This window comes from Falco rusticolus, chromosome 1 (assembly GCF_015220075.1).
Source record: "Falco rusticolus isolate bFalRus1 chromosome 1, bFalRus1.pri, whole genome shotgun sequence".
Taxonomy (NCBI): domain Eukaryota; kingdom Metazoa; phylum Chordata; class Aves; order Falconiformes; family Falconidae; genus Falco; species Falco rusticolus.
In genome coordinates this window covers 27,601,150-27,629,043 of record NC_051187.1, presented here as the reverse complement: position 1 = coordinate 27,629,043, position 27,894 = coordinate 27,601,150, and the positions used below count along the sequence as shown (strand labels likewise).

Here is a 27,894-nt window from a genome sequence, read left to right as displayed (position 1 = left end):
CCGGCCGCCGTAGCGCGGTCACGGGAGCGGCGCCTCCCGGAAGCGGCGGGAGGGCCGCGCCGCTCAGCCCCGGCGCCGGCGGGACAGCCCCTCTCTCGGCCCGGCCCGCCGCCGGCAGCCCGACACCCATGGCCTGGCCCGCTGCACCGGAGCCCGGCCCGGCGCCATGGTGAGCCCCTTCCCCTGGGCCTGCGGCACGCGTGGCGGGCACCGGCCGCGGGTTTGTCCCTTCGGTTTCGTAGGGAGGTGCTTCATGTGGGCCAGGAGCGGGCCCGGGGCTCCCCGGGCTCGGCCGCAGGAGCGCGGAGGGGCGGGCCGGGCCGGGCCAGGCCGCCCTGCGGCCCCGGTGCCTGTGGGCCGGGCAGCGGCTTGTGCCCTCCGCCCGTGCTCCTTGCAGCCTGGCCTGTGCAGTCGGCGACTGGGTGAAAAGCAGCAGATTGTGGGAGCTGTTTGGGCTGTACGTGGTTGATGCTTAATGACGATTAATCCATGTGCTCAGGATGGGGTCTCACAAGGCTGCCTCTCCTTCCGCCTCTCTCAGCTGCAGAGTTATAGAAGGGATCTTCAACCCACAAAAGTGGGCAGACTTCATAGTGTGGGACCCTTTTGGGTCTGAACTCAGTGTGACTCTGTGACAACAATGTCTCCCTTCATTTGCAATAACCCTTTTATTCCTCCACCTGAAATAATAGAAAGGAGAGGGAGAAATGTAACAGTTTTCAAATATACGGTCGTTTCTGCTAATGCTTTGCTTTTTTAGGTGGAATTATTTTTTCCTTTATGATGGCTCAAAGGTTAAGGAAGAAGGAGATCCTACAAGTGCTGGGATTTGTTATTTTTATCCTCCTCAGGTAATGTCTGCTTTTATTTCAGTGCTTGTAAGGAAGTGTCTGTCCTGCTAGTCAGTGCTCATAATTTTAGTTCGGGAATAGCCGGGCTTTCAGGCGGAGCTTTGGATTAATTCCTATTTAGTATTCACAAAAGTTTTAAGGAAACTTGTGCAGCTAGAACCAGGCGGAGCAGAGTGGTGCTCCCCCAGGCTTGGTGCACAGAAGTCCTCCGGCTTCCGAGGCTGGTCATGGTAGACCCGTGCTCTGCTCCCTCACTGTGGATTCTGACTGGTGGAGTAGTCCAGCAGAGTCCAAGTCTGTTCTGGTGATATGAATAATTATGCACGAGGGATAGAAGTTCCCCTAAACAAGCTCTAGGCCCTTGTGCTGCCTGAAAAAAAAAAAGTCCAATTATTTTTTCCCCAGAAATTTGCCTGTGCTACTACATTTGATTTATAATTGTATTAAACTTATAATTAATTTTTATTTATATCTGAATACTGTAGTGATTTTTTTTCCCGCCAAGTCCAGGATTTCTTTTTCCAAGGAAAACAAAAGTCTTTTTTCCCTGCCTTCCTCGACAGACTCTCCCCGACCAGCAGGAACTGCTATGCGGACAGATTGCCGGAGTGGTGCACTGCATGACTGAGATTTCTGGAGTTCCTCCAAGTCTCATTCGCCTGAGAAAGCTCAAATTTGCAGTTGTAGTGGAAGGAGACTATCTGTGGGTGAGTTCAAGAGATCTGGAGGCAGTCACAGAGTGAAAACAGTGAGAGTCTGAACTACCGTATCAAAAAAGACTGCTTCCCCTCCCCGCCCCGGGTATGGGCTGCACACAGATAGACCTGGGGAGAGCTGGGGTGGGAACTTGCAATGCACAACTTTTCATTGCAAGGTAACTTAGATTTATTTTTTTTACCACAGCCTACAACTGTGTGTCGCGGCAGTCACTTCAGCTGTTCTGTAAAAAGCTTCACATACCTCATCTGTGTGTTCACACCCAATGTGTTTTTTTAAGATGTGCCTGGCAGTGGCTGTAAAATGTTGAGCTCTACATCGTTACATGTGTCCTTGGGTTACTGGTAGTGACTGGAAACAAGATACCATGTGCTGCAGTTTATAATAAGGACTCGATCTCCCTGTTTGATAGTCTGATTGTTCCTTCCTTCTAACCCTCGGTATTTCCTGCAGACTCTGTCAGTGTTAGCAGACATTTAGTATATAAAGAGCAGCCTGTGGCAGAGTCATGAGAAAAATGCCCCAAACTGTCCCCTGGAAATTGGGCTGAGACCCATCAGACCAGAGGAGGGCCACGAAGATGGTCAGAGGGCTGGAGCCCCTTGCCTATGGATACAGGCTGAGCTGGGGTTGTTCAGCCTGGAGAAGAGGCAGCTCTGGGGAGACCTTACAGTGGCCTTTCAATACTTAAAGGGGGATTGTAAGAACGATGTGAACAGACTGTTTAGTAGAGCCTGTAGTGATAGGACAAGGAGTTTTAAACTGAAAGAGGGTAGATTTAGATTAGATATCAGGAAGAAATGCTGTGAGGCTGACGAGGCGCTGGCACAAGTTGCCCAGAGAAGCTGTGGATGCCCTGTCCCTGGAAGTGTTCAAGGCCAGGCTGGACGGAACTCTGAGCAAACAGGTCTAGTAGAAGGGGGGTTGGAACAACAAGATCTGTAAGGTCCCTTCCAGCCCAAACCATTCGGTGATTCTATGAATTGGCAGTGCTGTTCAGGCTCACTGGGCGCTCTCTGAGATGGAAAGCCTGATGCTTCTGTTTCTCTCAAAAACTAAATTAAGTATCTTCAGTGCTATAAATAACAAGTTAATTTGAATGTTTTTAAGTACTTAGTTTCAGGAAAGCATTCTTAGCTGTTAGAGCACTGAGCTAGGTCATCTAACGTGGGAAGGGAGCACATCTAAAACGCTGGGTTTCCAATATTGTTTATTTATCCTGTCTGCACCAGGATTCTTTTGTGGGTATTTTTGAATTTCCTTTTCATCTGACTTGTGAATCTGGGGGATGTTTGCCTGCTACAGAACTGCTTGTATGCCTTTGATACTCATTTGAAAGCGACTGAGAGTTGTTCTCACCTGCTGTACCTGGGTTTTGTCAGTAAACATTCTTCATTCCTGGCTTTCTGTATTGAAGGTTCTGGGCTGTGCTGTTGAGCTTCCTGATGTCAGCTGTAGACGGTTTCTGGAGCAGCTGATCAGCCTCTTCACCTTCTACAATGGACCTGTGCACCATGCATATGTGGTAATTAAAGACCAGCAGCCATGATGTTTCTGCCTAGGAAGAGATCTTAAAATACTTCCCGTATTGGCCAAGCTCTACCCAGGCACATATGTGCTGGCGTGTTCCTTTATGTTGTCTTCCTGCTAGCAAGGATCAGAACAAGCTCATACATGAAAGAATTGGGACCTGGAAAAGTGTACAGGCCCATCCTCCTGTTGCACCGTGGTAGTGGGGGTATCTACTAAAAGTTTCCTAAATGTTCAGTTTGAAGCACTTTCAGTATCATCTTCCTCCTCATCCTCCCCAGATTCGTCACTTATAGGTACTCTCTCAGGTTGATGGTGCCAGTCTAACATCCTGAATGCATTAAGGCCTGTGCAGTGACAGCTCTGTGGATTTTTGTTGTCTGCAGGCATTTTCTCAGGAGGAACTGAGCAGGCAGTGGGACAGATACATTGAACATATCCAAAAAAACACCAGTGACCTCCACAAGATTTTCAATTCTCTCTGGAATCTGGACAAAACCAAGGTAAACATCTGTCCTCTATAGTGTCTGGCTCTCGAGCTGCCTTAATGCCAATGGTTTTGTGTTTATTTGCTGCTTTGAGCATTTCCCAGGATTCTCTGTCCTAACTTCTTGTGGTTCTCCCTGTCTAGGTGGACCCCCTACTTTTACTGAAAGCAGCTCTCATCTTGCAAACTTGCCAGCGGTCTCCCCATGTCTTGGCAGGCTGTATTCTCTACAAAGGCTTGTAAGTAACCAGATGTTACCTAAAGGTTTAACCCGCACGTTAAATCTGCGCCTTCTCAGGGTTGTGATCCCGGAGTGCAGCCGGGGAGCGGAGCAAGGACCTAGCTGTACACACAGGGCTGCTCTGTGTTATTGGTGGGAACATTAATGCTTCAGGCAAAGTAATCCCTGTTGTCTGGTGTGTTTCACAGAGGATGAGAGGTTACTTGCAGTTATTAGTGAGAGAAATGGAAACATGAAGAAATTTAAGGTTTGGGGTTTAGTAGTAATCTGCTGTCTTTGATGTTCAGCAGGACATGAACTTTGGCTTTTTAGGTGGAAGTCACCAAGAAAAAGTTGTGCGAATATGATTCTTTCCCATTAGTATTCTTTTTGCAGTCTTACAAATACAGTGGATGCATGTGCTGTATGTATGTATTTGTGACCAACTTGATGGCCCGGGACCACTGTCTATACTGATAGAAAGTATGCAGAAGAACAAGCCAGAATTTCCCATGAGAAATGCTGGCTTCTTTCAGCTGGAGATTAATCATAGCTGAAGATGCTGCAGATGTGGCACTGAACAACATCAAGGAAAGCCTCAGAGGTGGCCTTGAAAGACAGGCGGTGTGGGATTCTGAGAATTTCTTGGCAATAGCATTCAAATGCCATTTTTCTTCAGCATAAACTGTTCCTGTAACACCGTTTACGAGTACTGGAAATATGCCACAATGTGTGCATCCTTCCAGGTCTGACAGAGGCAAGTCAGGCATTTTTAAGGGAATGATCTCATACTTACAAGCAGGATGCTGAGCGTGAGTCATTGCAGCACCTTAAAGCTGGCAGCATGTTGCAGTGGAAGTGGACATCTAACTTGAAAACGGAGTCTTCTGCATCTAGCCATCACTGATGTCTGTGTCTTGTATCACTGGTCTGTCTAATGGAGATTTTTGTTCACCAAGTGTCATCAGAGTTCTCTGAAGTCAAGTCTTGCTAACAACACTGCAAAGGGCTTTGTGCTTGGTTAAACTTCTTTAGAGTCGTTTGGAGAACCTCCAGAATGTGGATCTCAATGAGACGTAAATGGAAAGACCAAGAATACTTTTGGAAGTCCTGTACAAGGGGCCTGTGTTGCAGTAGTTTGAGTGCTAGTCTTTCCAAACCTTCTCCACTGTCCACGGCTCTTGGAGTGGCAGGAAGCCTGTATAGATTGATCTGTCTTAGGTTTTGACTTAGCAAAACCAGACTTATTGGCCCAAAGTAAATGCCAGCAAGCAGCTTTCCTAAGTTTAGAGTGGAACTACCCAAAGAAAAAAAAAAAAGATTCCTGATGGTCACTCAATGTTCATTCCCCTTGTGCAGCAATGTGTTAGCTCCAGCCCATGTCTGGGGATGGTCCTTCAACCCTTGCAGAGTATCTGGTGGGACCGGGAGAGGTGGGTGCCATGGAACCTTGGGGACTGCCAAGGATCACCCAGCTGTGACGTGGGGCCCTGCAGCACTGTTGGTTTTGCTCAGTACAAGCAGAAATGTCCTGTGAGCGTTACGGCTGACTCTGCCTGTCCTGATGCACTGAGTGCCAGGAGTCTATGGCTGAGCTTCAGGAAATGGATGTTCTGCTCCTGGATGATTTTGCTTTGTCCTTTTAGGATTGTGAGCACCCAGCTGCCACCTCCTCTCACTGCCAAAGTTCTCCTTCAAGGCAATGAGTCTTCAGGCCAGGTATGTTGCTAAACATGTTCCCTGCATGCAGATACCCACTTGTAAGAGCAGTGTGGGAGCTCTTGTCATGTAGATCTTACGTGTCCATTACTGGGAAGGACAAATATTGATGCTGATGCTAAAAGCTTTTATTAGTTATGCCTGAGTAAGGTTTCAAGACTTCTGCACTAGGAATTTGCTTTTTTTTTTTTTATTCTTTAAGTTACTGAATTCATGAGTTCTCATCTGTGTCATGTTTTGATTAACTTTTTACCCAAGTTTAGGTATTTAGTGCTAAACATATAAAATCTATGTCTGACAGTGACAAATCAGTTTTCGTTTGCATTAAAACCTGTCAAAAGTAATTATTTATGTGGTTCAAAAAAGCCATCAAGATCCAGATATGAAGAAGAAGGCCTCTGCTCTTAATCTGGTTGAGCAAACCAAGTTTTTGTGCCCTGAGCAGGCAGTAATGGCAAATTGTGGTATTTGTCCTTGCTTTCAGGTGTGTATTTGTCCTTACTTTCAGCTGTATTTTGGTTCTTGGGACATCCCTCTACCTCGAGGGCTACCTAAGGAACAAATCACTGCCCAGCATAGTAAACCAGTCACAGCATTTGCTGAAGGGGATGGTCTGGGGCCTGCAGTAGTTACAGGGAGGCTGAGGAGGCTGGAAGAGACGTCCTGGTGGCACTGATGACCAGTGTCAAGTCATGCCACAGAGCTGATTCTTGGCTTTTCTTTCAGAGTGAGCCTGGAGGTGAGGAGCAGCGGGAGCCTGGTGAGCATCCAGCTGCAGAGTACTGATTGCCAAGCGCACAGCAGCATATGGGCGACCCTCTGGGGCTGCATTCTCTGCAGTGAGAGCACGAGCTGATTCTCTGGGATTCACGTCAAAGCTCTTGCTGGATGCAGGAGTATATCCCTGAGGGTGTTGCTGCTACTAGTCAGCATGTGCCAGTGGGTGTCGTGTAATCAGAACTAGTTCCTTCCTTTGGCTAAGCAAAGGAATTTGCTCTTTTGGGTTTAATTGTCAGTTCTGCAGATTCCCAACACGCCTGCTTTAATTCCAGTTACCCATGTGCCTATTTGGCCACTGATGGAGCCCTGAAAACAGATGGCTGATGCTTACAGTCCAGATCTTCAGTCACTGTTTCTGAGCATCAGTTTATAGATACTCTGCCAGGATGGTTAATAAAAAAAACACCAAGGGAAATTTTAACTGTCGGGCATTAAGCGATGAAGAGGGGGGGAAAATGCTGCCTAGTCAGACGTGATTAGTTTGTGGTGACCCAAGATACAGAATGATAGCTGCCTTCATCTCCTGCGGAAGCCTTTGGGCTGATAGGTTTGGCTTCTGTTCTTTATGCTGGGCATGTTAATTTAGTCCTCGAACCTCCATTGCTTTTGCAGATTCTCCATTGCCGCAGGGTGTCCGTATCATCCCAGTATTCCTAACAGAAGGTGAAGTCTCAGTGCTCCGAGACTTTCCAGTGGAGTGGATGACTAGGTAGGAAATCAATCTGACACACAGAGAGGCTTTTGCAGCAAAGGAGCTAACATGTGACCCTGTGTCCTCACTAGCCATTGTCACTGTTTTCTCTGATACTAACTCAAACTCTGTCATCTGACTGTTAAAGCTGCCTGAGGTCTTTCGGAGCGGACAGAATTTGTGGTGTCCGTGTCTCTGTTGTGAAGCAGCATGAAGCGGAACTGTTTCCCAAGACCAAGTGTGATCTGTTGTTTATTAGCTCACAGTGCTGCTTAAAGCCTATGTGCTTTGTGAGTAAGGGAGTGACATTCCCAGGAGTCTGCAGTGTAAGAGACCCATGCTTTTCACCTCTGTTAGACCTTAGCCCATCCTTTTCCCAGGTGGATGCTTTTTGTAGCAGAGAATAGATCAGCTATTGAACACTGTAGGAGGTGGTAATGTTACTAGATAGGTAATAACTCCAAACAGATCCTACTCAGTAGTTTAATCAACTTGTCATCTCCTGCTAGGTCATCTGTGTCCTCAGCAAGCCCTAGAGGAGAGAAGAATGCTCTCTGCTCTCCGGCAGTTTCGGAGTCAACAGGAGTTCATGAAAACCAAAACATGAATAATATCTCTGTGCAGGAGTCCCCTGAGCAAGCTTCAAGCACAGCTGCACCAGAAGATGCTGTGCAATCAGGCAGCCTTGCTAACACCGGTCCTTTGAAGGGCTTCTCTGAAACGGAAACTAGTACAAAGAATTCTCCAACTGCAAAACCGAGCAGATCAGACAACAAAACCTCAGAGCTCAGTAAAAAAGCAGCCTTCCCATCAAAGATAGGCACAAAGCAGCTGCTGAGCCCTTCCACACTCCATACTGCTGAATATGCTCAAACTACAGGTCCATATCTGGAAGGCTTTTCCTTTCCGAACCCTTATGCCTGGGAACAGGAGAGTCAGAACATGGGGAAATCCCTTGTGAACTCTGACGTTGAGCAAAGCAGTTTCCAAAGTTATCGTGCAGCCAGTGGCAGTACGGCTGTTTGCTCTCCTGCCCAAGAGTTGAGCAGAAGGAAATCAGGTAAACAAGACAAACAAGGAACTATGAGCCAAAATAGTGTCTCTGGAGAAAGCAGCGGTGCAGCTGGTGGCAATGTGTGGGGTTTGGATTGTCCAGCTGCTGCTGTGCAATCAGAGCTCCAAAGCAGAAGTCAGCTGCCAGCTGTAGAGGTTCAAGAGAGTCTGCCCGGTGACCCAGCAGAGAACGTCCACTGTCCCAGAAGCAAGGAGAGTGACTGGCCACTTCAGGTAGACAGTCGAGGAGCCCACATCGGTGTGGAGTCAGGCGAACAGTGCAAACCAGTTAAGATGAGCTTGTATGTTCACTGCCTTAAGGGGCTTGTGCTCTCCCTGCTAGCTGAAGATGACCTCCGAGAGGACCAGAGCTCCATTGAAGATGTGGTAAGTGGGAAAGCTCTTCCGCTCACTGCTGCTTGCCTGTTGGTGGGGGCAGGGGTTACAACTGAAGAGCGAGCATTGGATTGCGCTCCCCATCTCATTCCTTACCTGCTCTCTGTTGTGCAAGGCAAAGCCATTTGTCTTAGGGTTCGTTGCCACAACCAAAGCTACCTGGGAGGTTGTTCACAAACGTCAGGGAGCGAGTCTGAGAGGTGAGAGCATTGTCTCTCAGGCGACTCCTGTTGCCTGTTGTCTGTCGGTTTCCGCGCTGGAGCAGGATGTGTAGGTGTGACTGTCAGACAGCCCCGCAGGCTGCCAAAGGCCTGTGCTGGATCTGGGTTTTGTTGGGAAACTGTCAGTTTTGTAGTGCTTTTTGGAAAGCAAGGTTTGTTCTCTGTTTAACCTCCACTTCACATGTCACAGCTTCTCACTCTGGAAGCACTGGAGAGACGTGTCTGGCATCGAGTCCCCAGAGCGTTTCCTCTCTTCAAGAAAGTCTGGCTGGCTGAGTCCACAGCCTGCTCTCCCTGGCACTGCTCTCCGGGGGGGCAGAGCGAAGGCTGCCGCTTGGGCACTGCAAATAGGTGCTGTACCAGAGCAATTCCAAATTACTCTGCTGTGGGATTTGCTTCGGTGCACAGGCTTCCCTGCCAAGCGGTGAGGTGCAGCTAATGGGGCTGCGGGGGAAGGAGGTGCCAGCCCCTGGCATTTCCCGGTGAAGCATTAGTCTGCAGAGCTGTTGCCTGGCCTCTGCCTCCCTAGCAGGAGCTGAGTCAAAGCTGCAGAGGCCTGTTTGATATGCCAGTTGCCATAGGAACAACCTAATTTCTTTAACCGACAGACTGGAAGGTGGAGGAAAGCTCAGACTAAGGGCTCCCAGCATTAGCAGAGCCTCAAGGTTACTCCGTTTCCTTCTGAGCTGTGGGACTCGGGGGCTGTGCCTGCGATCCCACCCCCTGTAAGCAGTGCGATGCCACCTCCGCACAGCATGGGAGGACTGCTGTCTCTAGGAAGGGTTGGCAAAATCAGCAGAGGCCAGGAGGTGCAGCCGTGGCCTTTTGCATCAGACATGGCATGTTGCTCTACCCCCTTTCTGCTCCTTTTGAACAGGCATCTGCACAACATCTCCTGCTCTACCACGTCTTCTCTGGTGAGGGGGAAAGGGGGAGATACAGGGAGGTAGGAACTGGCGCTCTTGAGAGATGGAGGTTGTCTTTATTGCACAGGTACCCCCAGCTTTTCAGGGTTGCCTCCAGTTGTGGCTCCAGTCTGGCAGCACAGTGCTCAGAGGCAGTGTGATCCCCGACAGCCTCTGCTCTGCTTCATGTCTGACCTGCCATGAGAAGGAGCATCTGAAGGATGTAGCTAGCATGTGAAACGCCTTGTTTGGAGGGTTAGCTCTGCTAGTGACACATTGCATTGCGTGTCCTCCCCTCATCAGATGCCTAAGCAAGACCCACAGTGGACCCAGCCTGGCTCAGTTTGTCATTCAGTTCGTTATGTCTCAAGATCAACTGCCTGACACCGTTGTAATGCATTTTGGTCGGTTTTCCTTTACGTATTGCTCCAGGGCTGACAAAGTCCTGTTTCATTCAGGTTCCTCTTTTCCCCAACACGTTGCTTCCGTCTTGCATACTCCTGCTTTGGCAAATCTTAGCAAAACTGTACTTCCACACATCTTGGGTTTTGGATTCTTCTGACTACACTCTCACTCTGTGTACAGGTGTTTGTTATCTCTTAGGGGAGATGCACTGCATGTCTCATCATCCCAGGAGGAAGAGTGTTGTTTGAGGAGGTAGAGCTGGTCTCTGCTGCTGGCATCATGGTGGATTTGAGGCGTAACCTCAGCTTGTCTCTTCCTTTGTTTATCTGTAGATTAAAAATGACCCTCAGCTCTCAGGGATGTCAAAGCCGAGTTGTAATTAATGTTTGTTGAATGCTTTGAGGCCCCTGAATGACACCAAAGAAGGGTAAAATATGCTACTTGTGCAGCTGAGAACAGCAGGCAGTACCGATCATCCCTCTGGGAGGGTGGTTTCCAATACAGGCGTTCCCTGCAGAGCAGGCGGCTTTCAGGCTGGCTTCCTGCTGCTCTTTAGGTCTTAGCCCTTCATTTCGCTGCACAGAAAAGAAAACCTGTTCCATGACCAGGGGGATCAAGGGTAGGCCAGGTGCTGTCGTCCTGCTGAATAGTGGCTTGATCCTCTCCGTGGCAGAGGGAAGCACATGGGCAGGCTGGAGGATCATGGAGTTAATCTTTCCGGCACTGCTGGAGAGCCCCTCAGCCCTGCCTGCTGCCTGGGGGCCTCACACGGCCAAGGCAGCTGGGCTACTGAAAGTCCAGTCAGGAAAGCAACTTGGCTTTCATGTTAGTACATTGTTACGTGAATCCATTGCTCTGTGCCAGGCCTGTTGTTACCTCACAGGTGAGGCTGTTTTCTTGGCTTTGCTTTTTTTTCCTTCTGGTGGTAGCCCAGTGCCTGCAGTCTGTGGCCAGCAAGAAGCTCAGAGCGGAGGCTGGGTGCCTGTTAGAAGATTTACTCATATGTTGAGAGCGTGCTGCAGGAAACACTGCAGGCAATTAAATCCAGCCCAAGCATGTAAAGCTGCGTCCTGTGTTGTACTGTCTGTCTGGTGTAGTAAAGGCTGGTAAGCAAAGGAATATCCCTTGCTAGCAGCTGAAAGTAATGGCCAGGATGTGAAAATGAGCCCTGGAGAACAAAGTTTGATGGTAAATTAGTGGAGTCTTATGTTTTCCTGTAATTAATAGCATCAGTTGGTTTAATGGCTTATTTTCAGGTTGGAGTACCCTTTTCTGAGTCCCTGTCTCACTGACTTGTAAGTTATGAGGCTCATCTGCTTTCTTCCATGCCCAAGTTTCCCAGCCGTTCCTGGTGGGGGCCTGGTCAGCAGCAGCAGTATGTGGAAGGGTCCAGTCTCCCTGTCATCAACATTGGTCACCCAAGCTCCCTCTGGTACCTCCTTGGAAATCTAGATGAAGTCAGGCTTCTGCTGTAACACTTGTTTTTTGCCCTCTCTGCAGTACCACAGCAGTCTGGCTTCTCTAAACGGCCTTGAGGTTCATCTGAGGGAGACTCTGCCCAAAGACTCCTTGTCCCCAGCCAAGACAACCTACAGCTTCACTCACTATGACTGCGTTCAGAACGTACTCACAGGTAAGCCTTCATCTCCTAGAGCAGCAGCTGCTTTGGAGGAGGGAGTAAGGAGGAGAGCAGGGTTTATGGTAACCTTTTCTCATGCTTCAGACAACTTTTTAGAATCATTGCTTGCTATAACTCTTACAAAATAGCCTGGATATGAGGCCCTATTGAGGAAGCTTTATCTTTTGTGAGTTTATAATCTGCTGAAGGCTTGTTGATTGCTTTATTTGGATGAGAGCCCAGAGGCTTCTGGGAGATGGAGCAGCTGCCACTGGCACTTTGCTTGAAATGATGTTGCTTTGGGTTCTGTGAAGGACTAAGTAGGACTCGACATCCTCTTCAAACCCGTTGTCCTTCCCCCAACTCCATTCATCCCTGGTGTGATGCCTTTTGTCCTGCTGTACAGCAGTGTTTGTCAGTCCTTTCTGGCTATGAGAAGCAGGAACAGGGAACAGGCAGTAGCCAGCAGTTCAGTGACTGCTGCCCTGGATTGGTGACTAGACCATCAACGTGTAGAAAGTCCCGTACACTATTTCTCCAGTTGCATTCTAATGTTTCCCTTTTTCTGGCAGTGTCATAGGCAGCGTCCTGGCTCCCTCCAGCTCAGAAGTAGTGCTTTAGGGAAAGAGAGAAACCCCAACGATTCTGGGTAACCCAGGCCTTGGGCCTTCTTGTCCCCCCCCTCTGAAGTGTGTACACCAGGCGCAAGTCACTGACTAATTGCATTGAGGTCACATTGGGATTTAGGTTGTCACCCAGTCTCTCTTCTGCAGATAGCCAGGATCTGTGGGAGAGGTCCGCAGCCTTTTCCTGCTCAGTAAATGGGGGCACGCTCCTCTACAGAGTGGGCTTTTAACATGCTCCTTGCTCCTGTTCTGCAGCCAACCTGCCCCAAACACCTGGCCCTCTGGATCGGCACTTCCTGAGAGCTGCTGCACTGATCCACTCCAACTTCAACCAGCTTCCGACTGCTTCAGAAGTGATAATCAGGTAAAGTGTGCTTGTAACTCCCTCCTCTTCCAGGCCCAGGAGTACTGGGTGGCACACAGAATAGGCAGAAGGGGGGAATGCCTTTTCTGAGGCTGGCTGAGGTTCAGCACGCATTATAATCACACTGGTGTCTCTTGCCAAGGGTCAGGCATGTTGCCTTATTCCCTGAAGTTTCCTCTTTAGATGCGGGCTACTTAATATTCTGCCTGTAGTGTGATCTGGATGTTGAGAGGCAAGAATGGCACTGTGGCGAGTGGACTGGAGGCCCAGCTGAGTTGTGCCATGGGTTTGGATTAAGATACAATGTTAGAGTATTGCCAGTTCTGGCACCATAAGGTTCTAAGATGCAGTTTTAAATATAGCTGTTCCTAATAAATTTGTGTCTCGGCTGGGAGCCAAAGGCACCCAGAATTGGCAACCTAGATTTTGTTTTCTTGCACGGCTTGTTGGGTTGGAAACACACTGTAATGTGTGTGACAAACTCAATTGTAATGCGCCAGGCGAGATGGTCTTATCACAGTCAGAGCCCTTCCACACAGCCGCAGCTAAAGCTGATCTCGTGCTACAGCACTCGCCCCGTTCCTGTAGCTGATCTCAGAGAGGATGGTTGTGTTGTGAGCGTGCAGAGATTCTGTTTGCCTGGCTGCGCTTGTTTGTCCAAAACATGTTGAAATAAAGATGCTTCTGGGAATTACACTGTTACACTTCTCTGACACAGCTTGCCAAAGGAATGTGAATCATACACTTCAATGCTGGAGAACTCCTTGTTTAGCCTTAGTTTGACTGGCTCCTTAAATCCTGTACTGGCTAAGCTGGCATATTCTCTGGTGCCCCAAAAAAAGCAACTCCGTGTGTGAATCAGACTGAGTAACAAGATGACTAAAACTGCTTTCTTTTATGGAGGGTTGTCACAGAAGGGTGTCAGCAAACATATCAATTGCTGCTTTCCTCCATCAAGGAGGAGTACAGACTCCTTTGCTTTGCTCCCTGCCAGCCCTCTTGCAGGTAAATACTGAGTGATTTTAATCAACAACTTGAGCTTTCCTGGGTACAGTATCTGACTGTCATCTAAGCTTCATCATGTGTGACTGAATGACCTCATATGGTTCCTGTTGCAAGGGTGCTGTGCTGGGATTTGCTTATGGACAGCAGCAGTGAGCTAGTTTCCTCCAGGAAAGAAGGGGTATTGGACGCAAGGAGCATTTAACTACTGGCTCTTGATGTACAGGGCTAGTGTGCCAGCAAGGGAAATAATCACAGGATGGCCACATGCATGGGTGTTAAGGCTGCTGAGTAGGTCCCAGAGCATGCGACATATGACACTTTCTCTTTTAGGAAGGCAGGTCTGGTTCCCTGTGGCCTTCTGGTGATACACTGCAGGGTTTTGCTGCCCATTTTAGTTCTATGTTCCTTTGCTCTGCTGAGAGAAAAGTCCCTCTCAACAGCTGGGAGTCCAGTGCCGTAAGCATCCCAACAGCCAGTCTGGCGAGTTGAAGTGGATCTTGCACAAAGCTATAAATCCTGACCACTGCCTTCTCTCCTGCCCTGCTAGGAATGCCTCCACAGCTGTGTATGCCTGCCGGAACCCCGTCCAGGAAACCTACTTCCAGCAGCTGGGTGCTCCACTCCGCAACTCAGGTGTTCCCAACCCTCACGACAGTGCATTCACCTTGCCAAGCAAAGCCAAGCAAAAGCTGCTGAAGCATGGAGTGAACCTGCTTTGAACTGATACACTGAGGCAACATGTCTCAGCCCGTGCTAAAAGTTAGTTCATCTTCAGTTATTAAAATCTCAAAGCCTTTTGTTCCATAGGAGGCACAAGGCTCTGTGCTATGTCTGTAGTGTCTCCAGCCTGCCTTGCTCTGAGCAAGGGGAACACTTACTGCCTTGCTCCTGCAGCACATTTTGTGCTAGTGCAGGGTACTATTGATGTTAGCACTTACCAAAGACTGAAGATGGAAAGTAGCTGTGCTGGGGTACTTGGTTTACATTGACTCTAGGACTATTCATGGTGCTCTGCTGCCATGGGCAGAGACTCCTGGAGTGCCTTGACCTAAAGTAGAACCTCTTGCTCTAAGCTACACAGACACCAGGCTACTGGGCAGTACTGGCTGTCAGAGATGTCACTCAGACACTGCAGGTGCGTGGAGTTCTGTGCCTACACTTGCCCTGGTCAGACTTGGGCTTTATTTATATTTCTTAATCTATAGAAATGATCCCCGCCACAATGTAACGCCTTACCTTGACTAACAGAGCCTGCATGTTCTCAGACTAACTGGAATAGAACAAGTGCTGCAAATCTCGCAATCCTCCTACAGGCGTTGTCAGGAGGTTTTTATACTGTAGCTGAATCTGGAAGATCCTTGTACAGCACCATGCAGCCTTCCTTGCTGACCCCCAACGTAGCTGTAACCTGCTGGCCTCTCACAGGGCCGTGCTGGCGGTGGTACGAATGCACTACACCTGCCTGCCCCTCGGCCTTCTGCTTCCTCCCCTCCCTCCTGTTGCAGTTGCAGGATCTTGTTTCACCTTCTTGTTCTTGCTGCTCAATTTGTCTACTCTCTGGTGACAGAAAAGGCAAGTGGGAGCCCTTAAGCTAATGGGACCAAAGAGGTTTTGTAGCTCCTCAGCAACTGTTCTCTTTCTGCTCAGACAGCGTGTCCTGTGTCAGCAGCTGGCTGGGGGGGAACTGCTGGTGACGGCTGCTTAGACCTGCGTGATGGATGCCTCTGTCTGACTGTGCTGTATGTTTCAAAGCCTGCTGCTGTTACCTACACGCACATCACTGTGACCATGAAAATAAAAGGGAGTCTCCAAGACTCGTCCAAGTACTATGTGTCAGCGGCCAGTCCCACTTACTGCTTGGTCGTCATGTTTGTGATTCCTGGTGTGAAGGTTTGGGGTTGGGTGACCTGTTGCCCCTGGTTAGCCCTGTGCCAAGGGCAAATTCCTGCACTGGTGGGGTTGAACAGGCAGTGCCTGTTGCCTGGATCACTCCTGCAAAAAGTGGCTCCTTGTCAGGGTCTTAGAAGGTTGCTAAAGGTAGATGCGTTACTGGCTTAACTGTGAAATGGTGAGAAGGCTTGCGTCGGTGTTAGCAGGGCAACCTCAGGAGCTGGACACAGTAAAGTCACCATCGTTGCAGCTTCTCATTCCACTCTGGCAACAGACAATTCCCAAGGTAGCTCTGCCATTGCAGGGCTCCTCTGCAGACCTTGGCTGGGAAATCCAGTGGACTCCAGAGGAAGAGCCAGCTGCTTGCTCAGAGGGTGGCTGGGCATGGATTGCCATCTGGCTTCCAACTCTGGCAGCCGAGGAGGTGTTGCAGCAGCAGGAGAGCTGTGTGGCACGGTTCCCTGCCACTGCTGTCCTCTGGGGGACTATTGCAGTGAAACTGTTCTGCACTAACTTACTGTCAGCATTGCCTGTGGCTAATGGCAGTGTGGATGTGAAAGCTCATTGGAAAGCCCGAGCTGTGGCCGTGCAGGAGACCTCCTGCCTTGGTGACACCCATGCGGGAGCCAGCACGGAGCAAGGTGCTGCTTCCCTGAGGTACGGACAAGCTGCTCTGGTTCTGGAGTGCAGCACAGAGAGGCATCGTGTTGGTGAGGGATGAGGTGGTGGGAGAAGGTGGGAGGAAAGACAGCTCCAGCCCTCCTGTGATGTTCTGGGCTCTGCTGTGATGCTAAGCCAAGAGGCACCCCCTGTTAGACGCTGCTCTGTCTGTCTCCTCTCTGCACGCCCGGCAGCCCTGATCCAGGTTCTCTCTGCGATGCTCGGGTGGCAAGGAAGCTGCGAGGCAGCTCCAGACGCTCGGCTTCCCCGAGGGAGATCCTGCTGTCTCCTAGCTGGGTGTTTGGGGAAGTTGTCTGTTCTATCAGGAAACATGAAGAAGTTGAAGGAAAAGCCTGAGAGGGACAGGAGGGAGTTTTGGCACAGCAGCAAGGCACAAAATAGATGCTTTTGCCTGCTGTCGTCAGGAATCTTCCACCACAATCTGCTGTGCCATCTGTCGGCAGTGGAACAGCTGGGGCAGCTTCATTCCCTTTTGCTTCTTGAACTGCATCTGGCCACCAAGACCTATTTCTGTCCTTTGATCGTTAAGAGGAAAGTTGTCTTGGGGTAGGACAGCAAAGAGCTCCAGGCCCTCGACGTAATGGTTGCATTGCAGAGAGGATATTTAAAAATCGGTCATTTCAAGTATAACAAGATGAGCAGCTGCTGCGCTGGCTGTGTCCTGCCTGAGCGTGTGGGAGTGCTGCTAATGAGGGCTGGGGACCTCGCGTGGAGCGACTTCTTGCATTGCCAGGCTGGCTCCATGCTCGCGGTGATGCTGGGCACTGGCTTTCAGGCAGTTGGGCAGGAACTGAGTGGCAGCCCAGCACCCTCCACCCTGGAGCTGCTCCTGCTGAAGCTGCCTGCTGCCTTTGATGCATCAGTGCAGGCAGCTGGAAGCATTTTCCGAAATGGTTGCTTTGAAGACTCTCCAGCAGGCTGGTGGCCCTGCTGCGGAGCCTGGAGAGTGTGCTGAGCTGAGCTGAGCTGAGCTGGGGGGCAGGTGGGGCTGCAGCTCTTTATGTTGCTGACTGGTGTCTCTGCTGCCCTGGGCACAGGCTGTGTGTGCTGCCCGGCTCTCGGTGCGGGGCGAAGGAGATGGGAGATGCAGGGAGATGCAGAGCAGACACTCCCTGTGCTCCTTGGCACCCTGGGCTCTGAGGGAAATCCGGGCCAGGGAGGCTGTAACTGCTCAGGACAGAAGTGCCAGGGGGACAAGTGTTTTAAAGCACTACCCTCCCTCACTGTATCACTCGCAAACCCAGCCCGGGCTCATGCCCTCCTCCCACCCTGGAGCTCCTGCTTTTCCATTGCATTTCTCCACACCAGCAGCCGGGTGAGCTGCTTGGGCCCAGCTGGGGTAAGCAGGACCTGAGCCCTCAGCGTTTTGCTTGACCCTGGATGAGTTACACAGCAGCCAGAGCCTGTTCTGTTTTCAGCACAACTGTTTATTGATAATCTTTGCTTATCCACTGTATGAATGTTACCAAACCGTAAGACAGTTACCAAGCCAGCCTGCTTCCTCAGGGTCTGGTTCCAGGTAGTCAATGTGTGTAGAAATCATGCACTTCAGGTATTCTGTAACAAGACAGGTGTAAAAAATATCTCGGATGTATTTGAAATCTCTGCCTTATCTTGCAATGTAATCACTGAAAAATCTGTAAAGAAATCGTAGGGGAACAGGGCTGCGTTCCCTCCTGGGCAGGGCACGGAGGCAAGCGGTCCCCAGAGCCGTGCCGAGGCCACTGAGCCCAGTGCAGCCACTTCCCAACCAGAGGCGTGAGGACAGCAGTGAGCATCCATGACATGCTGTGCTTCACGTGTAGCATGTTATAAACTGTAAGGTAGCTCTGTACCCCTGAAAACCCCGAACAAACCCTGGATGTCGGGCAACTTCAGGCAAAGTGTGTTGGTTACAGATGGGCAAGACTCCCAGGGGGTGGAGGGGCTTGTTCCTTGGGCTGCAGAATTAAACACCCCCTGCCTTTGGAAACCTTTTCTTTGCTCTCAGGTCTGTGAGCTGCCTCTCTCTAAACTTGTCCTGGCTCCAGGAAAGAAGATGGAGCAGCAGAAGAAAGCGCGACCTCCTTTTTTCCCTTTGTCTATGGACAAACAAAAGCCCTGCTCTGCATTCCCAAACAGCATCCCTGCCCCTGCAGAGGCTTCCCAGCTTCAGCTGTGAAAACTGAGGGTTGCAGATAAAGTAAGCAGGGGATTCAGGCAATTGATAACACTCTTGGTCAGATTAAAGAGCAGGGCTCGATGTGTGTTGTCCCCTCAACAGGGTGTACATCAGGGCGCTCCTGGGCTTGCTGCCTTGCTGGGGCTGGGGCACCTGCAGCCGGGTGTGCAGCCAGCAAGCTCTTCTCCTGCCTGTGTGGTAAAAAGGTTTCTCAAGGCGTGAGGGTTGGGGAGCCATGTGCGGGGTCCCTGCTGGCATGCGAGGGAGGAAGCAGGAGCCCCTGCAAGAGCTCTCTGCAGGCAGAGCGTTGCCCTGCTTGTGCTGCCCTGCCTGCAACCCCAATTGCCCCAGCCTGAGAGCCCTTGCCCGGGGTGTGCCTTGTGCCCACTGCAGCCCTCAGCATCCGTCTGTCCATCCATCCAGGGACTGCAACTGGGACAGGGGAAGGCTGAGCACAGTGCTGGGCTGTTTGGCTGGTTTGCTGTTTTGTTTTGTGTGTGTGTGTGTGTGTGTGTGTATTGTTCTTTTGATGACCACAAGAAGTTTTACATTATTACATTCAAACAAACACCCTTGGTTTTGTTACTCTACTTCTGAACACCGCAAAACACAGTAGCAACATAACACGTACGAGAGTGGTGCTGCAGCTAACCACGGAAGGAAGGCAATGCGCTGTCATGTTGGAAAATAATCCCTGAAGCCAACGATGAGAGGAGAGAGATGGGCGTTGATACACGTTGCAGTTTCCATTTACAAGAGCCCCTGGGGATGGAGGACCCCGAGGCCACGTGCTGGAAGGAGGCTTCCTGTGCCGCAGGTGTCCATGTGCGGTGCTGGACCCGTAGCAGAGCTGAGCTGGCACGGCCGCCCGCCCGCCGGCTGCCCTCGATCCCACAACACCAGGCAGCGCCGTCATCGTCCTGGGGCAAAGATGAAGTCAAGGGCTTGGCGCTCTGCAGCGGCGACGTTGGGGTGCCACAGGTCCACCATGAAGACCACGCGGGGACCCTCCTCCGGGGGACCTGGGTGGGATGCAAGCACTGGGTGAAGCTGTGCTCCCTGCTCCCATGGGAGAGGCCAGCGCTTGCCTTGGCACACGGTGACGGGCTCCCGGGACGCTGCTGCCTGTACCCCGGGCAGAGTGTGTGCCCAGCGGCAGGGCCAGCCTGCAGCGGGGAGGTGCCTAGCCAGTGCAATCCCGTACTGAACTGCTGCATACTGGGAGCTCAGTGCTTCCAGCAGCCGGCATGGGGCAGGGTCCTCCCTGCCAGGGCTCTGGGGCTGCTCGGGGTGATCAGACCCAAAGGTCTCCCATCACAGGGCAGCAGGCACGATTCTAAGCTTGTCCTCCTTGCAGCTGCACCTCAGAGTTGTGCAGGCAGCTGCTGCTGTGCTATTCCAGCCTTCCCGGCCCCGCAGCTCTGCACTGAGCTGTGCTTCCCAATCCCACAGCAGGGTTGATGTGGGAGCAACAGCTTTTGTTCTCCCACTCTCTTCACACAGTCCCTTACGTAAAACAGCTTGGCTTGATGCTTTTATGCCATCAGCGACTAATGCCGGTTAATCTGGGAGAGCTGAAGTGGAACAGCCTCCATCAGTGATGGAGAGAGGCAACAAAACAGGCCGGTGTGAAGCTTTTCTCCCTACACAGGAGACAAAGGCACCACTGGCACGTCAGCACTGAGCTGCTGCCTCAACGGGGCCACTGCAGCCGGCAGCTCTGCTGCGAGCCAGGGTGAGAGGATGCCGAGGCTGTCGGTGTTGGAGCCTGAGCTGCCCTGCAAAGCTCCGGGGGATGAGGGAAGCCTTTCCATGCTGGCTGCCACAGCAGGGAGAGGATCACCGGGCCCGGGCCAGGCTGGCAGTGCTGCGGCAGCGCTGCGGGACTGCATGCAAGTCAGGACAGAAGCGAGTCCCAGGACAGGCTGAGGAGGGGGGTCCACCACCCCGAAGCAGCAGGGAGCATGCGTGATGGGCGAGCCCCACCATGCCAGGAATGGAGCTACCACCCTCCCTGGAGCAAGACAAGGGCACTCTAACCCCCACAGGATGGAGGTGCCTCCAACCCCACAGACACCTTGGCAGCAGAAGGGACTGGGTGCAGTCGCCCTGGCCATCCACCCCTCCCCAGCCCCCAGCACTGGTGTCAGTGTGAGATGGGACTGCAAGGCCCCGCAAGCTGCACGTTGTGCTTACCTTCATGGAACGCCGTGTGCAGGAAGGAGTCATCGAAGAGCAGGCAGCGGCCCTCAGCCCAGCACTGAGGCTCGCCCCCCACCACCAGCTCGCAATTGCTGGGTGTCTTCAGACCTTCAGGCACAAAGAGAGAGGACAGGGAGGGTCAGGTGGTGCTGTGCTCCCTGTGATGAGGGAGCAGCCCTGAAGTGCAACTGGTGAGCTCCACACTGCTGAGGGGTTGCTTCCCTCCAGAGAGCAGCAGCAGGTGCTGTGCTGAACTCAGTGCATGGCAGAGTCCAGGGTTCAAAACAGGCACGAAGCTGGTGCTGCATTTGCAAGCTGAACCTTTAGCCTGATGCAGCTCAGCCCCTGCCCTCTCCCTCCTGCCCCTTTTGCCCCCAGTTGCTTGCTGTACCCCAATGAGCTCAGCATTGTGAGCGCTCTCTTTTGTATCTGGAACAGCTGTCAAGTCCCCAGAGCCCACAAACACCAGGTGCACGCAGGAAGCCAGTTTCCTGGTGCTTTTTCTAGCTTCAGGACCAAAGGCAGACCCTGCCACCTCCCTCCTCCAGCTCTGCTGCAATTACCCTGCCCACTGCAGGGCTGGGGTAGGAGGAAATGCTGCACTGAGACCTGAGAAATGGGCTCTATTCCTGGCTCTGCCACAAGATCCCCATTTGACCTTGCATCGCTCAGCATCTGCCTTGTCACTTGCTTCCCCACCTGAGATACTGCCATGTGGTGACCCACCAGGCAGCTGCAAGGACAGAAATTCAGGGGTGTCACAAAACCCTCATAGGGAAGAGGCCACACGAAGGACAATCCTAGAAATAAAATGGGTCTTTTTCTAAAATACTAGCGTAAGCCAGACCAGTTTGAGGAGGGTTGATTCCATCACCACCTGCATCAGGAATGTCACCCTCCGCAGTGCTGGGGACCGCTGGAGCTGGTGCAGAGTCAACCTGCCCCGAGGATGCAGCCGTGGCGGAGAAAGGGGTCAGGGCTCACGTGGCTTGCCAACAGTAACGATGCAGCAAATGAGCAGGAATGGATCTCAGAGTGATGCCAAAACCAAGCGAGTGCAGCAGGGACCCTCATCTGCCCAGGAGAGCTGGGAGTGTAAAAAACCGATCTGCTTTTCTAATAGACATTTCAAAGCCTACAAAACCCAAAGCCATTTCCCTGCACAACAGCCTCAGCTGGAGATGCTCCAGCTGGAAAGGGGGAGCTGAGCAGCTGGGGGAGGTGGGGAGCCTGCAGCCTCTCCATCACACCCACACCCCAGGGGACACTGCCCTTGGAGGGGCAGAGCTGGTGCCTGTGCTTGGGCCCACATGTTCAGCAGAGCAGTACCAGTGCTGGAGAAAATCCTACAGTGACTTGGCTACGCTGATTGCTGTCCTGGCTTTGCAGAGCAAACCAGCTTGAAAGGGCAGGTTGTCTCTTAAACACATCCATGCCCTGGGCAAAGCAAGCGCTGAGTCCCCAGCACTGAGGTGGGGGTGAGCACAGGTCGGTGTGCCCCAGGCACAGTGCTGTGTCCCGGCTGGAGAACCAGCAGCCACTGAGCAGATGGAGCTGGAAAACATGGAAGGACAAGGGAATGAATGACCTGCATTGCTCGTCTCCCCAGGGCATGTGTGCTCCAACTGGAGGGCTGGCCCCAGCTCTGCTGCCAGGACAGGCTGGCCTGGACCTCACCTCACTGGCCCCCTCCCAGGAACCACTCAGCCTCTTGCAAGTAGACTGCACCTTCCCAGTGACCCAGACAGAGGGGAGAGCCAGTGGCAGGGCAGCGGGCTGCCTCCTGGCACCAGCAAGGGCATGTCCCAGCTCCCGAGTAGCTCCCCAGGCCTGGAGAACTCCTTGGATCAGCTCTGACGACTGATTCCCGTTCTAAATAAATGGCCAGTCACTGCCTGAGTGTGTTTACCCAAGAAGAGTTGGCTGAACAAGCGTGTTCAGTGTTTGCCAGCAGGGCCCGTGCAGTGCCTCCCCCAGCACGATCTGCGCTGCTTCCAGCGCAGCAGAGCCCTGACCATCTGTGCCGCGTGGGCTCTCCCCAGCCCAGGCCCGCAGGGCGGGGAGCTCTGCGCTGCCAGCCCAGGGCTCAACCCACCGGAGGGGATACCCCAGGACCCCCACCCCTGATTTGCAGCAAAGCAGCATCTCTGCTCACATCTGCCAATGTCACGCGCAGAGCCCTGGAATCCCACGAGAGGGGGGAGCTGCTGGAGGCGCAGCAGTGAGAGACGCCTGGGTCCCTGGAGCAGCACCCCAGGCTGCCCTGGGTCCTGTGATGGGAGGTGGGGCTGCCTGCAGAGCAGGGGTCATCTGGAGACCCCTGCACAGTATCAGCTCCATATCTCACACCAGCAAGAGCCTATGCCTCCAGGCTGGCGGGGGGAGGAGGCAAAATGCTGTTGCTGCTGAGCTGGGGACGCTGGGGAGATTGGACACCCAGGGGGACTGAGCGCCATCCTCTTCTGGGGAGGCTGCTGCTGCCAAAGCCCCAAAACTTCCCTCAGGCCAAAGCAGAAGAGGCACCTGAGCCAATCCTGGGGCTGCAGTTAGTGGCTGAACTTGGAGAGCACGGGGTGCCAGAGGCATTTTTAGGGCTCCCGCACCCAGGCATGGCTGCAGCCCCCCCACAGCACCCGTGGCAGGGACACCCAGTGAGGCTGAACCACACCGCTGGGCACTTACCTAGATGGCAGCGGATGCGGATGTTGGTGGGCCCGTAGTGCTCGGCGATGACGGTGCCCGGGCTCAGCACAGAGATGCACGCGTTCCCAAAGACGTTGTTGCCAATGCAGGTGCGAAGGCTCCCGAGTAAGCGGTACGTCCGTGGGCATCTCCTGCAGTTCCTGGGCACACACATGCCCTGGTTCACCAGGTAGAAGGTGAACCACTCCCCACTGGGCGTGCTGTTCATTTTCCATCCTTGCGGGAGGCTGCAGTTTGAGAAAGCTTTGTAGAGGGTCTCAAACTCACACAGAATGGTCTGGAAGTTGCGCTCCAACAACTCCACGTCATGCTTTTGAGCGTCCCGGGAGAAATAGGGCATGGTTGGCAAGTCTGGCAAGAAGAAGACTTCTGGTTTCTGGATGGATGGCCGGCTGTTGAGGTAGCGGCCCTGCTCGCGGATGCCTTTGTGGATCCTGCCCATGCCAGACCAGGAGTAGCGCTTGGCGTACTCCTGCAGGTTGTGGTAGAGTTTCTGGTTGAGCCCATCATGGTGCGTGCAGCGCACGCACTCAGGCGAGTGGCAGTAGACAAACCCATTCTGCACACCATTGACCTCAGCGCTCTGCATCAGGGCGTTGACGGTGGCATAGGCGCGGGGCTGCTCCCGCCCCACGTGGTAGCAGTACCACACAAAGAGGACGAGGAGGCAGGCAACAGCAGCGAGGGCAGTGGCATCACAGTCCCGGAAAGACTGGATGCCAGTGGCGATGAAATCCCGGAGTCCGTCCAGAGACCAGCTCCAGTCCACCAGCCACTCCAAAGACATGGTGGTGCAGCGGGTGATGGGTGCACGCAGGGGGGCCCAGCAGTCAGTCCTTGTGGTCCTCAGAGGCACCCACACCATGCAGCTGGGCCAGGGCGCTGGGGGAAAGGGCTGCCATGGGGAAGCGGAGCTGTGGCTCTCCCCTGCACGCCCAGAGGCTCTGCATTGGCAGCAGCAGCCAGCAGCTCCAGGGGAGGTGGGTGGCCAGGCTGCCCGGGGGTCCCAGTGTAGCGGGTCAGCAGAGACGTGCCTGGAGGGTCCCCACTGGTGCTCCTGGGGCCATCATCCTGAAAGGCAGCACTGGAGGGAGGCTCTGGAGAAAGAAACCCGGAGGCATTAGGGGGTAGACTGTTTCCCCTTGAGGTCCCTGCCGGAGCTCAGCGCACAGGGTGCAGCTGCGGCTGTGTGCCATGGCCACGTGGGGCACCAGCTCCTCGTGGGGGGATGATGGATGAGGAGTCCTCCTATCTGCCCAGGAGCCCAACACCATCCCATGCTGAGAAAAGCCCCCACCCCCCAACAACGTCTTCCACAAATACCCAAATGGAAGTTAAGGGGGGAGAGACAGGGCCCTCAGCTCCCACTGCCCCACACTGATCTTCCCTCCTGCTCTCCCCTCCATTTCTCTCCTCCATTGCTGCCTTATCATGACTGAAATCTGGCTGATAGACAGCGGGGCAAAGCTGGGAATAGACACTTAACAGCCCTATCTTGCAGCACATCACTTTATCCCCTCGATCTAAATGCTCTGAAACGACTCTCCCTGCAGAGACTGAGCTGAGAGCCCCGAGCCCGCCAGCTCTGCCCCTGCACTCAGCCAGCCTGGCGAGGGCACTGGCCAGCCTGGCGAGGGCACGGCAGTGATGGTGGCAGGTCGTGGTTCTCTTGTTTGATTTCACCAACCAGAGTTCACCAGCTCACAGGTTACCACAGCTGAACGGCTCCCAGCACTACTGCAACGCCCCGCACACCCGGCCTGAAAAGCAGAGCCTGTCCTCCCTCCCCCGGCAGGGGACAAGTCTGCTACACAACCAGCTGCTGTCTGTCCCTTCTTCAGTGGTGTCAGGGCAGCTCTGTCCTGCCCCACCATCACAGCTGTTGGGAAAGCAGCTTGACAAAAAGAGAAGATGCTCCAACTCCCCACAACCACGAGTGATGTTCGCTCACCCCAAACTCCATCCCTGGGCAGCTTTGAGCAAAAGGCAGTGGGACCAGAGGGGCAGGCAAGGCAACAGGTGAGAAACGGAGGGGATACACAAACCAGGTTGGAAAGCACACCCAGAGTGACCTCAGCCTACAGCACGCTGCCAGCACTGAAGGAAAGCCTTGTAATTACTGATGTGTGGCTGAACCAGCGCGTCCGTGGGTCAAGTCTCCACACGAAGCAGGTGCTTAGGCTGGGCACGTGTGGGGGGTCACAGCCCGACCCGGAGCACTGGAAGCAAAGAGAGGCATACAGGCTCTCACTGGGATCATCTGTGCTACTGCTGTGCCCAGACTGCACCTCCTGGATAAGTCAATCGGTGCACAGCCCTGGGCAGGGCAGGGGGATGCAGGCTGGCAGGAGCTGCAGGGCAAATAGCTCTCCACCTGGGAGGAGTGAAATCAGGATGATACAGGTAAGGGGAAGGGAGATGGCATGGGAGCTCCTCTGTAAGAGCATTGACTTGAAGGAGTAGGATGGGTTTATTAGCCAGGGAAGCCATCCAAACCCTTCCTGGCCCTCCCTGCCAAGGTCCTGTAGCCTGTTAATGAATGTGCATTTCCCTATTGATGGCAATAGTGATGCGCTGCAGCTGGCGGAGCTTTGGCTGGGACCTGACCCTGCAGCTGGGGACTGTGTGCAGTGCTGGGGACACAGGCTTTAGGCAGTTTTACATCCTGGGGAGGGACAGCCACACAGCCAGCCTCCCTCCTACTTCCTTGTAGCACATCGCCTGCATGCCCTGTCCTGGGAACTGCAATCCACGTGGCATGTCACAGCCTCCTGGGAATTTTAAGATAACTTTCCTCCAGCCCCACCAGCTGGCACTCCTCCAGACACACCAACTTCTCCAGCCCAGTCCTCAGCTCCCGGGGTGCAGCCACAGAGCCGGTCCCAAGGGTGCTCCCTGAGGTCGGCACAAGCCCCCCACCCTCCTCCGCCGTGCTGGAGTGTGCCAGGGAAGGCAGGGAGAGCCCTGGCACTATCTGTATTCAGGGTGGCTCTCACCCTGACAGGCAAACAGGGAGCTGCCTCAGCACAGCAGCCAGGCTTGTTGAGAAGTCAGCTGGCAAAGCAAGGGCATGGGGGGGCTGAGCTGGGGGGTCTGACAGACTCGGGGTCCTCCAGCCAGAGTTGCTTACACCCCTGGAAGGGTGGTGCAGCACAAACAGGGCCCCACTGCTGCCCCGGGGCTGCTGTCAACACCCCAAAGTGGGAAAATAAGGGGGAAACCGTCAGAGCAGTAGGAGATCAAAGCCCCTGCACCCACGTGCAGCCTGCCTGGCCCCAGAGCTCGCAGCCAGGGAGCCTTCGGGCTGCTGAGCCCTGGGCTGCACGGGAACGCTTCGGGGGTCCAGCCCAGCAGCTGCCTCCTGCGCCCCGATGCAAACCTACCCAAACCCACCTTCCACTGGCGTTGTGCCGGCGGCAGCAGAGCAGGGCCCAAACACCGGCACCGCGCCTGATGGACACTGTGCGGCTGGGACCTGCTGCTGGCCCGGTCGGTGCCGTCACCCTTCCAGCCTGGCTGTGCGGAGCACTGTGGGCCTGCACCCCCGGCCCGAAATCCAAGAAAAGGCTCGTCAGCTGATAACAAACAACAGAGCCAGTCCAGAAGAGTGGAAATCAATTCCACATTGCACTGAAGTTGTGCAGGACGTGGAGGCGAGCACCGTGCCAGGCAGCAGCGGTGTTACATAATGAAGGCAGAGAGGCTTCGATGCAGCAGAAAGTTGCATCTTGGTGGCTCCGCGGTGGCCCCGGCATCTCCTGGAGGCGGTGGGTTTTGCTCAGCCCGGCCGGGATCCCCAGGCCGTGGGCCCCGCGGTGACGAGGACGCGTGGCGGGGCTGTCATCTGCACGGCACAGGCGGCGGCGCCTTCGGGATGGGTGTGAGGAACCTCCTTTGGATGCCGGAGCGCCGGGGTGAGGCAGGTGCCGGCTGCTACTACGGGGCTGGAGCACGGCCAGGCAGCCGCGGGTGCTCGCTTCGCCCTTTCCTCTGCCGTGCCACCCCGGCGGTGTCACCCGGTGTGATGGTGTCACCCGGCGTGATGGTGTCACCCGGCGTGGCGGCATCAGCTAGGCTGTCACCGCTGTAGCTGCATCACCCGGGGTGGCAGCGCTGCCCACCGGGCCGGTGTCACGTCACCCAGCGTGGCGCTGGCACCCGCCACCGCGGTGTCACCCGGCGGGGCCGTGTCGCCCGGCCGGGCGGGGCCCCGGACTGCGCCCCCCCCCCCCCGAGGGCACCGCTCCCGCCCGCGCCCCCCTGCGCCGCGCCGCGCTGCGGCGGTACCGACCTGCTGCCCGCGCCGGGCCGTGCGGGGCCGCCGCTCCGCTCCGCTCCGCTCCGCTCGCCGCCGCCGCGGACCACAACTCCCAGCAGCCCGGGCAGGAGGGGCCGCACCGCCCCCGCCGGGACCGCGCCGGGGCGGCAGCCTGCGGGCCCCGGGCGAAGCACCGCCCGCCCGCCCGCCTCCGCGCCCGCCCCTCGCCGCGGCCTCGGGGCGGTGCGCCGCGCCCCCGCAACCGCGCAGCCGGGCGGGGCGGGGCCGGAGCAACGGGGTTGCGGCACCCGGGTGGGGGTCCTGGGGCCGGAGCCGCTGGGAGGGTGAGGTGCTGGTCCCCTCGGGGAGCATCCATCCCGGCTGCGGCTACCCCGGGGTGCGGGGACGCGG

The 27,894-nt window shown here is 54.0% G+C and overlaps 2 protein-coding genes across 3 annotated transcripts; one reads left to right on the top strand and one right to left on the bottom strand.

Moving 5' to 3' along the window:
- Nucleotides 1-66: 66 nt before the first annotated feature.
- Nucleotides 67-15,424, top strand: HPS4 (HPS4 biogenesis of lysosomal organelles complex 3 subunit 2). Its single transcript, XM_037375279.1, has 13 exons — nt 67-169; nt 761-851; nt 1,415-1,558; nt 2,986-3,093; nt 3,485-3,601; nt 3,730-3,824; nt 5,452-5,524; nt 6,251-6,284; nt 6,917-7,013; nt 7,505-8,435; nt 11,476-11,608; nt 12,475-12,583; nt 14,136-15,424. Exons 1-13 carry the CDS (start codon nt 129-131, stop codon nt 14,305-14,307), a joined length of 2,145 nt encoding a protein of 714 aa, XP_037231176.1. The 5' UTR covers nt 67-128; the 3' UTR covers nt 14,308-15,424.
- A 1,824-nt stretch (nt 15,425-17,248) lies between these two features.
- ASPHD2 (aspartate beta-hydroxylase domain containing 2) lies at nt 17,249-27,673 on the bottom strand. 2 transcript variants are annotated; one of them, XM_037375276.1, is made up of 4 exons: nt 27,517-27,673; nt 23,205-24,322; nt 20,517-20,630; nt 17,249-19,342 (listed from the first exon to the last, which is right to left on the bottom strand). In XM_037375276.1, the coding sequence occupies exons 2-4, from the start codon at nt 24,088-24,090 to the stop codon at nt 19,233-19,235; spliced, it is 1,110 nt and encodes a 369-aa protein (XP_037231173.1). In that variant the 5' UTR covers nt 24,091-24,322; nt 27,517-27,673; the 3' UTR covers nt 17,249-19,232. The 2 variants fall into 2 exon arrangements, with proteins under 2 accessions (XP_037231173.1, XP_037231174.1); XM_037375277.1 differs by lacking the exon at nt 27,517-27,673 and adding an exon at nt 26,619-27,335.
- Nucleotides 27,674-27,894: the final 221 nt, after the last annotated feature.